At 45.5% G+C, this 10,823-nt stretch overlaps 1 protein-coding gene across 2 annotated transcripts in view; it reads left to right on the forward strand.

Annotated features, from left to right (window-relative positions):
* NUP133 (nucleoporin 133) overlaps window positions 1–2,727 on the forward strand; it is a 1,444,728-nt gene extending 1,442,001 nt beyond the window's left edge. For both annotated transcript variants that reach the window (XM_069606929.1, XM_069606930.1), the window contains one exon: window positions 2,486–2,727. In XM_069606929.1, coding sequence (XP_069463030.1) covers window positions 2,486–2,622 — 137 coding nt within the window. In that variant the 3' untranslated portion in view covers window positions 2,623–2,727. The remainder of the gene's footprint in view (window positions 1–2,485) is intronic.
* The last annotated feature ends 8,096 nt before the right edge of the window (window positions 2,728–10,823 follow it).

Below are 10,823 nucleotides of genomic sequence, written 5' to 3' on the forward strand. Positions count from 1 at the left end.
GTAATGACAGTTTGGTCTTACGAAAGAAAAGCGTACCCACGGGAAGCAATTTAACCGTAGTCAAACACACTTAGCACTTTGAATAAAAACCATGGCAAAGGGGATAAAAATCAGAGGACGTGTTAAAAAAATGCAGATAAAGTCAATAGGCCTGCGCCAGTGTCAAATGGAGCAGGGCTCTGTTGCCGAGGATCACACGTTTAGAACAGTTCGAGATGAACGATGCCAGGAGTACTTGGATATTGTCAAAGGGAGGCAAAAGTTATAAGAGGGAAGGAAGAAAGGACAAGCCTTGGGTAAGAAACGGGTCCACCCCGATTTCTCAAGGTCGGACGTGGAGAACGACCAAATGTGCACAGTACCTTATTCGTATGAAGAAAGCTGGTGCCACGGCAGTTGTTCCCTGTAGTTCCTGCAGACCCACGGTTCCTGAAGCTTCAGTCGTGGGGACAAGGAGGACGACGTCTGGAGCGATCTGCACTACCCAGGGTGAGGCCAGCAGCAGCAAAAGCAACCGTGAATAAAAGGTGCGCTCCTTTAAAACAGGAGAGGGCTCTTCTGATGGCTATCCGGACTACTACAGCTTTGTGCAGCGATTTCGACCCAGGAGAGGATTCTCTGGCTGTAGAAAGGTTAGCTGGTTGATCCCACCAGGCTCAAGGGAAGAAGACTCCAGACTAGATCGCCTGTCGTTGTAGGGTAGATAGCTCAGGACTGCAGCAGGGCTTCACTGGGACTCGGGAGTTGCAGCAGCCGTCTTCTTCTCCGCTTCTCTTGGGTTCTTGTAGTTCCAGTGGCGACTCTGAATTCCAGCCCAAGAGTCCTGCCTTTTATGCAAAAATCCCCCATTCACACAGCCCGGCTGTCGATCACACAGCAAGGGGTTGTCCAGCCCGGACATCCCCTCCAGCCAATGGACACAAAGTGCGACTTGGGTCTCCAAGGAGACCATGTGCAAGGGGTGACTAAACCCCTCCCTCACATTCAGCCCACCTAGACACCCAGACGCCACAGGAGGGCTTCTTCGTAGAAGCCCGCCAAAGGTCGGCGAACAAAGAAGACAGACCTGGTTTGCCGTGCAAAGTAAAACACCTGAAGGATATGAACACAAAGAAATGGTGACTAAACCCGACCAGAGCCAAAAGAAAGAGTATTTGGTCAAGCAGGTTTATGTCCGAGGGTAATATAATAGCCTAAAACAGTACCACGTTTATGTGTATAATCGCGGTAGAAAAGATAGGGTAGATACCACTGCCACCAGCCAAGTCTTAGTGTTAAGGGAGCAAAACAAAGCTCCAAGAGGCACAGGCAAAAGGGAGTAGGAATTAACCCCTTCCAATACTCCATGTAAGATGGGGGTGTATTGGGTCTGCAGTTTAAATGACTACATAAAGTAAATGGCAACTTTAGCTGTTTCTGGGGGACAGTAGTCAGCCCCAGAAAGATGGAGTCAGTGGGAAGACTCAAAGGCAACCCTGTGTAACTGCACTGAAGGTGCTATATAACGCACACAAAAAGTGGGGCTCATGGAGTGGTGTAGCTCCAGAGCCCAAAATCACACCAACAGTAGAAATATACATGGCAAAACGCATGTAAGAGTGGGAAAAGGGCTCACACTCTTACCAGGTGGAAAAAACAAACCCCAGAAATCCAGCAAAGCTGCTGAGGGACTCGCTGGTGAGGGAAATTAGCCATAAATGGGATTTCTCCCTAACAGACATTTTTATTCCACCAGTAGTGGCAGGAACTGGATGGGAATGGCCATGGACAGTCAATGGGTGGGCAAATAACCAAACACCTACAAGCTGCGTGTCCCTCCTCATATGACATTTCTCCCTATCTGTACTGAAATGCAGTAGTTTTGACTTATAGGTGAGGCAAGCGACACCAAATAGCCCAAACTAAAAAAATAATGTATTCAAAATCGAAGGGAAAGACACAAAAATTACAGCAAAAAGACTAGGAGACACACAGTGAGGCTAAAAGGCAGCAAAAATGAACATTTTCCCTAGCAGATTGCAAAATACAATGTTATTTACGTGATACAGAGGGATATTCCATCTGTTTTGTAGTCTTGGAGAACACACTTGTGGACTGGATTATGGTAAGCCAACAAAAGTGATGCATTTTGTAGCATCCTGGTTCCATCTGGCAGCTTCATTTCACTTATCTCCTCCCTCTTATAACAAATTGTACTCTTTGTGCACCCATTCAATCTGGCATTTAGTTGCTAGTGTTGCAGCAATGCATCTGCAGCCTTCCCTTTGGCACAAATTATGTTTTTCACAGAACTGATTAGAGCATACTATGCATGACGCCACATTACTTTGTCATGAATGTAAGGTAAGTGGTCTTGTATGTCGCCCTCTGCAAAGGTTGGATTTACTGCATGTTGATCATTAATAATCCATGCTGCCTGCTGAAATCATATTTTGCGAAGAAATCTATGTATGTAATCCATAACTAGGGTATATTTATGTTACAGGAGTGCCACTAAGGGAATATTTACCAGAAGTGAAAGACCTACTGCAAGCAGTGGAACTTGGCAACCTAAGATCCAATCCCTACTTTGAATTTGTAATTAAGGCAAATTATGAACATCATATGCAGGAAGAAATGTGACCAGTTATTTTAGCGACAATGAATGGGCTGATGATGAAATGTGGCAGTTTGCATACCTTCAATTTACCTTCAATTTACTTTTTGTAATAAAATCTATTCTTTACAGCTGTTTTTTGCTTTTGGTTTTATGTGGCCTGATACTTTGAATTTTCAATACTTAACCAATTTTATTTCGCAATATGTTAAACGTTTTAAAAGATAAATCCCCCCTGCCCCCCCTTTAATCGCTGCATCTATATAAATACATGCTAAGTCACGGCCCCCTATGAACAAACAAGCAGCGTGAAGTATTGTTGTACTGTTAATTTTCTGCACTGTTTGTTTTTAATTTAGAACACTCTGAACAATGCTCTTCCAGTAGTGTCTTTTTTTCCTGGGAGGTGTTACTTATAGTTTCTGTAATGCATTAGAAAGCTGTGTGTGCAAGTGTGTCGTTTAACAATGCAATGTTCCACATCCATCAGAAACGTGATCTGTTGCAGCTCAACTGCAAGCCTCTCCCGCTCACGGATGAAGGTTCCGAGTATCACGTTGTGTATTTTTGCGACCGCTAAATGCCTGTAGACTGGGTAGGGAGTTGCTCGGATAGTCTGTTGCTTTTGTCCTGGCCTAGTGCCTGTTAAACACTTGAGCCAACAGCTGAGAAGGTCATAAGTTAAAAAAGTTGAAGGGAATCCAGTGTCTGGTTTAAAAAGAACTTGCATCCTCCCTTTGGCTTGGCCCCTTCAAGGCCTTTGGCATTGCAGCAGTCATCTGGACCAAAAGGTTGAACATGTATGGACAAATAATCTTATGTTGCCCTGGAGCCTCTTATTAAGGGAAGGAAAATCATAACCTTGAAAGGATGTCACATAATTAACCGTCACAATGTGAAATTAAACTTCTTCTCTTTGCTCTGTTTAATTGCAAAAAGGCTTTGCTTTGGCCATAAGCATAGAACTGTCTTATTAAAATATTGAACTTTACATATGCAATCCATGATATATTTTAATCTAAGGAAAGTATATTTTTTATATTTAGTGCTCATTTCACTTTGGTCACATATTCCTATTGCTAGCAGTAAATGTTATGGCCATTTTGTTGATTGGGAATCCCATGGCAAAGGGGGGTGATGGGAATGGAGTTGTCTTTTTTCAAGAAACCTATCAAAAAAAACCTTCGTTTGAAATGCTGTTGTAGGTTTCTCTGGGCACGTAAATTAGCAATTCTGCAATGCCCCTAATGGCTTTTGGATGTCACGAGTTCTAGTGTAAAAAGATACTGAACACATAAAAATTTACTTTAGTAAACCTACATTCTCCCTTCCCCTCGACACTCATTTGAAATCACACACTCCACATTCATTTAGTAGTATTTGTTACACAAAACATCCATATTTCACTCCTTCCACAGTAGACAATGTTGACTTCGGTTCCTTCAGCATAAGACTTTACCTTTGTTGCATACTTTGTTGCCTTTGGCAAACAGTGCACTTCCGTGTCTTTTACTACTTTGCATGGTTGGAGAAACTGGATCTTCCTTTGCGGGTTAGTCTTTGATTTTTGCCGTAACTATTTTTCCCACATAAACAAGATTCTGCTTGCCTTCCTGGTGGCATCATAGCACACTTTTTATCATTTCTTTTTCTCAAACCATCCCATATTCCAACTTGCCCCACATGCTCTCTGCTGTTGTGGCCACTTTTTTGTGTTGGGGGTAATCCTGCTCAATAGTGAAAAGATGGTCTGTGGTGGCCAGGGCCAACCTGTACGCCACAACTCTTACACAACTCTCTTCCACTCTGACACCAGAGGCTGCCATTATCACATTTCAGTCGTTGTGATTAAACTGTGGCATGTGCCTATTTGCCTGTGTGTGGTATACGGCCATCTTGCAGTGTTGATGCCATACTTCAACAAAAAAAGTCCATCTCCTTGACAACTAACCTGACCCGTTGTCTTTTATTGATTTACTGGGAAGTCCTTTCATCCAAAATACAGTGCCAGGATTGTTCGTAAACTTGCTTGGCAGCCTTTATTCTGGCCAATTAAGGTATACATTCATGAAAATTATAATGTACCTGACCGTTTTCCTTTGTATAGTTTGAGGAGCCAGGAAATAAACACGGACATAGAGGAGATATGTTGTGGCTACAAACTTTTATTAAAGCAAATGGTGGTTGGAAAAGGCCTCTCTATCCCTAACCTAGGAGGAATGTCGTACCTCAACCAAAGCTAATGGGTCTGTCCAGTGTCAAACTGTCCAAACAAAAGTACATCCTGTGTCCGTAATCCTATTCTGGCCCTCACACTGTAAAATAACTCAAAGGTGTAAAGGGTATTGTCTCTTGATTTCTCAAAGTGCTCAGATGATCAAGTTCAACACAAAAGTTCAAATCCCAAAAAAAGATTTCCAAATGAACAATGTTAACTGTTCCAGAGAATAGCTTCCTTCTCCAGACTCCTTGTACCAAAGCAAACCAGTTTAAAAGGGCTAGTCACGTTTCCCAGAGAACTACTCCCTCCCCTTGGTGTATTCACTTCTTTCAGGGAAATCACTCCCTTCCACAAGCTTTCTCTTCACTGAAAAGCTAATACACATCCAGCTTGTTCTTGGTAGAGTACTGGCACTCAGTCCCTTCACCAGAACACTTGCAAGAGATTTCTGCATTCTATATTCCAAGTTCATTGCATAGCAATTTGTATTGGCCACATCAGAGATAACCTAAAGCTGAAGGAAATGACCTGCTCCAGAGGGCCAGATTACCGTATAGACCTTGCATCCATGCCCACGTGTCTTCCACGTGCTGGTTATGTGTTTAAGAAGAAACTTTGGCTGGGGTTTTTTTCATGCATGGGCTTTAACATTTTGACATTAATGTTCAGACCTGTTTTTTTACCGAACATTTTCACCACGCCAGTCCTGTGTAGATTTAAACTGCTTTTTAAGCATTTACTCTTCACTGAAACTTTGAACTCCTAAAATGTTTTGACCTCCTAAAAAATCAGAAATGTCTGAAGCTAAAGCAGGTCTCGCCATGAATTTTGGCGAGGCCATGAGGAAAAGCATAGTAAATAATGAACCAACAATGGTCGTCCATTGCCAACCATGGAGAAACCCTGAATAATCTTTTTCCAAACATAATGAAATGAAAACACAACAAGCTGAACACTGTGTTGCTCATTGTGCCACCCCCACCAGCAATACCAATGCCACTAATGCTGACAAAATTAGCACCTCTACTCATGCCATCTGCTTGTTTCATCAGTTAACTTTGGCCCTCCAAGAACCAGTTAGATTATTTTTCACACTTTCAGCCCTCTCTCTGTCACTATCTATATGAGAGTAAACGCAGGCGGCACCTCCTGCAGTATCTACGGGAGCTGTTATCATCCAGTCCTTGTGCACTTGTGGAACTGACCAGGTGACCAAGACATTCTAAACAAAGCTTTTTTCTATACAAAACAGTATGGTTCTGCTTCCAAAAAAGCTTCCTTATTTTGATGCTGGAAATGCCTTCTTAGAAGGACAGGGCATCTTGGCCCTTGTTCTACCACTTCCGTGTGTGCTTTCTACCACTAAGGTCCAGCCTGGACCTCTGGCAGTTCAGCTCTTCATTTTTCCTTTTGGTGAACAAAACCCATGGCATACCCTTATGGCCCCCATGGGTTGGGGTACAACCTTGTACCCCTTGTGTGTGTTGTTTGGCACCTGTGTGTTGCCCACAGTGCAGGGTACAGACTAGTGGCAGCTACGTGCTGACTAGTGTAAGGAACTCATGGTGGCAACAGTAAAGACAGACACACGTGATCACAGTTCGTTTGTTTATTGAACTTTATAATGGGTGAGATAAACGCCTAATCTAAACCTAAATCTAAGATGGGAGCAAGCTACAACCATCAACTAATAATAAGGCAGTCCTAGTGACATCTTGTCAAATAAAAAGGGCCTATAGTAAAAAAACGATTGCCAATCCTTACCACTAAATCACAAAAAGAGTGTGGGATAATGTTCACCAGAAAAGAAAGAATTGTTCACCAAATGATAAGTCAGGATGGTATGGCTGGGTCTCCCTTCCCCACGTTTGAAGCCTGGGACAAGGCAGGACTCTCGAGCACAGCACACTCCTTGGCCTCGTCAGCACGAGGTTCACAGTTCCGTTCAACGATATCAAAAACCTTCTTAGGCCAAGTCTTCTTCTTACAAAGGTCTCTTGCCTTAGAAGGCCTGTGGTGTTTCACAATGACATACAAAAAGTTCTCCGTGATCTTGCACCTTGGGCAATTGCTCTTAGCCCCATGGGCTCGGATCCTTCTCGCAGTGTTGGCCTCCCTCCGTCGGGTTCACTACAGCCTTTCTTTAACGCAATTCATGTATTTTAACACAATTCATGAATGGCTTATTTTCATCAGAAAGCAAGGATTTCCTTCTCCTAGCTTTCTCTTGGCATCCCTCTTTCGGGTTCCCGCTTGTCACAGTTCACAACCTCATTGGAAAGCGGGATTCCCTTCCCCTAGCTTTCCTTTGGCAACAGGTCAGAGACTTTAGATTGTATAAGGGATTTGGTGTAACCCTCATAGGACCACTCTGATGCCTCACGCCACCATCCATTTCCTAGGGCCTTCTGGTTCTTGTAGTTTCAAAACCGATCCTGGTCCGAGCCTTTCGAATGAGCGCCCACATGGCACCGGACTGCTCTTCACCTCGACTTTGACACTGCTTTCTTAAAAGTTCAAAACATACACACAAGCTCTTGGTCTTGTGAATTCCTCATGTTCCTAATTGTTGCTACTTGCAACCTTGGGCTCAACACAGTTTGACCTGCTATCAGGTTCCCCCGATTCACCAGCTGTGCTGAACCCATTGGCTCCTTTGATCTGTGGAGTCAAGGACTGTACCACAGTAACCAGCTTGCCTTTCCGCCTGCGTTATCAATGCGGGAGGCCCCTGTGTACCAATGTTGTCTGCTGCTGCGCACGCCAGCTGTAACTCCCGGTCTTAAGATTTCTCTTTCTGAGGTTTTGCCTATTGAGTTGAATGGGACAAGGGCAATTCCCCCCACGTCGTCCTTCCGGGTCTCACTGCCTTTCTTCTCCGTTTGAACTGCCGGTTTGGTGAAGCTGTCTCCTCGTGCGATCGAGCTTGCTCGAAGTGTGTTTCCGTGCTCCGCCTTTTATCCGTGTGGCGAAGGTAAAGGGCCGTCAGGCGTCCGTGGTTATTGTCAATTGCCTGACTATGCCTGACCCGTGTGTTGGGACATGTCAGGTAAACCGCTCTGGTGTTAGTCCGTTGTCTGTTGGTTTAAGAAAGTGTTTGTGTGGGAAAAGGGGGGCTGGAGCTTCTTCCCTGTAACTCCCTTCCCCCATCGTTTACGATGGGGGAAGGGAGTTACAGGGAAGGGGCTACCGTGTCTCAACCCTCAGTGTCTCACTTCCACTCCCCGAAGTCCCCTAGCCTGGGTGATCCTCACCCACTGCTCCACCCCCACGAACTGGATGCAATAGCGATGGCCGTGTCCTGCCCACCTGGACGACGGATCTCCGGGGACCAGCGGGTGGGACTTTCAGGTTTCTCACACTTGACGGTGGCTCAGAGTGTCCTCCATTTTTAAGACACCCAGGCCCTGCCATAGGAACAAATGAATTCCTGAACAAAGGCAAGATGGCGTCTGTAGCCTCTTGGTTTCTATTGCCTTTACCCCTTGTTTCCCAAAGTTTTGGGAAACCCTGACTCTGTTCCCTTCCCCCTGAATGGCTGTTGGATGGAAGGGCCATATATGGCTCTGGGGCTGCCTCCTTCCAGACTGGCTGGAGCCTTCCCAGGGACACCTTGTTGTGGGTACACCCTTGGTGGTTTTGGTTGTGTGAGACAATGCCTGGGCCAGCCCTGACTGAAACTAGAGAGAATGCATTGTGGTGCTCTGAAAGGCTGGGTGCTTACTCCAACCCACATTCTGTGTTATGGGTGTCTGGTTTTGGGTGAATGGCCTGATTGGTCGACCTTCCTGCATGAAAGCACTTGTGTGTGATTGGCTGACTGAGCCTGGCCCAGTCTGCATCAATGTGGAACAAATGTGTACAACTAGGGACCCCTCACTCACTTATTTGTTCTGAAGCTGAAACCTGAAGCTTGAATCCTGGGTCCAGTCGGAGGAAGGAGTCTGCAGCTGCATTTCTTCAAGGAATCTGAAGACTGCTGAGCTGACCCAAGTACAGAATCAAGATAGTCCTGGATAGGTGGGTGACCCCTTCCTGAGGACTATCCTACACCTGCTTCTCTTCTTCTGAAGTACCATGGAAGCCAGTCGTGTGTACCTGCCGTCCGGAGAAGGGGTCTTAGTGAGTCCAGAAGAGGAGTGCCCTGACATCTTGATCCGAAGAAGTCCAGTTGTGTGCCGCCCAGAGTCGGGAGGAGTGTTTGTGACCGCTGGAAGCCAGATTGCTGCATATCGCCCAAAGAAGGGGGTAACCTGGCATAGTGCTGCTTGACACCCAGAGCTGCGAAAGATCCATTTGATTGAAGAATCCTTCAAGGGACATCCCTGCCATGACATCTGACCACTTTTTTCGACCAGAGAGGATGCAGTGGAGTGTCCACCAGTGGTTTTCCCGCTACCAACATCCGAACAAGATGTCCCGAGGATTCAGCCTTGGTGAGGCCTGCAGTCCAGTGGTTGAGTCCAGGTCACCAGAAGCCATGCAGAAGTCTGTGCTGCGGCTGCAGCACCGAAGAACCAAAAGTCGGTAAACCATGAAATCCTGAAACCGACACTTCTGCCACTGCGCATGTCGCCGCTGAAAGTCTGCCAATGTCCCAAAGGGTCTTATCTTCAGCCTGGCCTTGTCGGGGTCCACAGCAAGTTTTACCTTAGTGGGACACCCCACAGCCGGAGTAACGACCTGCCAAACAAGACCACCGCGAAGACTGAAAGTGCTGCCTTTCCGACACTGCTTGGTTCCTTCTTTTCTCTTGACCTCGGTATCCTAGCGGCGACTCCTTCCAAAGGGGTTTCATCCTCGAGGGGTCTTGAGTAAAGCGAAGAAACTCCAACACTTTACTTCCCAAGGCACCCAAGGTACTGTGATGAGGAAGAGCATATTCCATTTTCAGGACTCCTCCAAGGGTCCCAGATTTGTCTTCGATCCTGTTTTCCTGTGGCGTCACAGGTACTTTAGGGTGGTGGAACCTGTAGAAAGCAAAGCAGAGCATTATTTAACTTTTTTGGACTGGGTGTAATATACAAGATATAGTACACCTTAACTTTTCCTTTCCAGGTTGCCAAGGTGGGAGGATCCTCACACAGACTTGCATATCTACTTTAAAGAAAGCATTCTGCCAATGTTCCTAAACTAACATGCCTTTCTACTTTGATCAATTAAGTTACACCTTGCTTAGAAATTCTTATGCTTTTTTAAAACTGTTAGCAGTTGGTGCATTTTTACTGAATCCAAGTATAGTGTGGTACCACATAGGGATATATATATATATATAATGTGGCCATTATTAGTATAATGTTGCCTGAGTACAAAGTGTTATTTGTATGTATATATTTATCCGAACCCTATATTATATAAAGAAGCTGTTATCACATAACCTAGTGGGTGGGCATGGGGATTCACTGTACTTAAGAACCAGCCTGCATCACCTACTGAGAGTCTCAGGCTTGGTTGCTCGACACGTTTCCCAATTAAGAGCCTTGGCTGGGGGCCCTGCCCCAACTGAAATCGAAACGATGGGTTCAACACACTCAGTGACACATGCACTTGTGTTGGGTTATTTTCAAGTCTCTTGTGACAAGATCACATTTGAGAGGCTGGGGGATGGGACTGGGAGCCGATGGGTTTGTGCACCTCTGCCTGTTCAGCCATGCGCCCTGCAGGTGGTACATGGTTGAACCCTGAGGGCCTCTGTCCAATCCCTTGCTTTTTGTATCATTTTCTGCATAGCACCCCACCATGCTGCATGAAATATGACATAAAGGCAGAGAGGCAAAACCTGCAGGTTAACGGAAATGCCATTTGCGAGCAAGTAGTTATAGAGCTGCATAGATCTATGAATAATAGATGACGGTTGAAGGGGTCGCTCGAGAGCCCGACCAAGATGGCGGTTCACATTTGAGCTCTGCGCCACCCCTGCGTGCAACCTTCTAAAATCCTTTAATCTGTCAGGTTTCTGATCAGCGTTGCTACGAGCGGTAATCTGACAATCCTCTGCACAAGATC

Source organism: Ambystoma mexicanum, chromosome 4p, assembly GCF_040938575.1.
Source record: "Ambystoma mexicanum isolate Mex_15411 chromosome 4p, UKY_AmexF1_1, whole genome shotgun sequence".
Lineage (NCBI taxonomy): Eukaryota > Metazoa > Chordata > Amphibia > Caudata > Ambystomatidae > Ambystoma > Ambystoma mexicanum.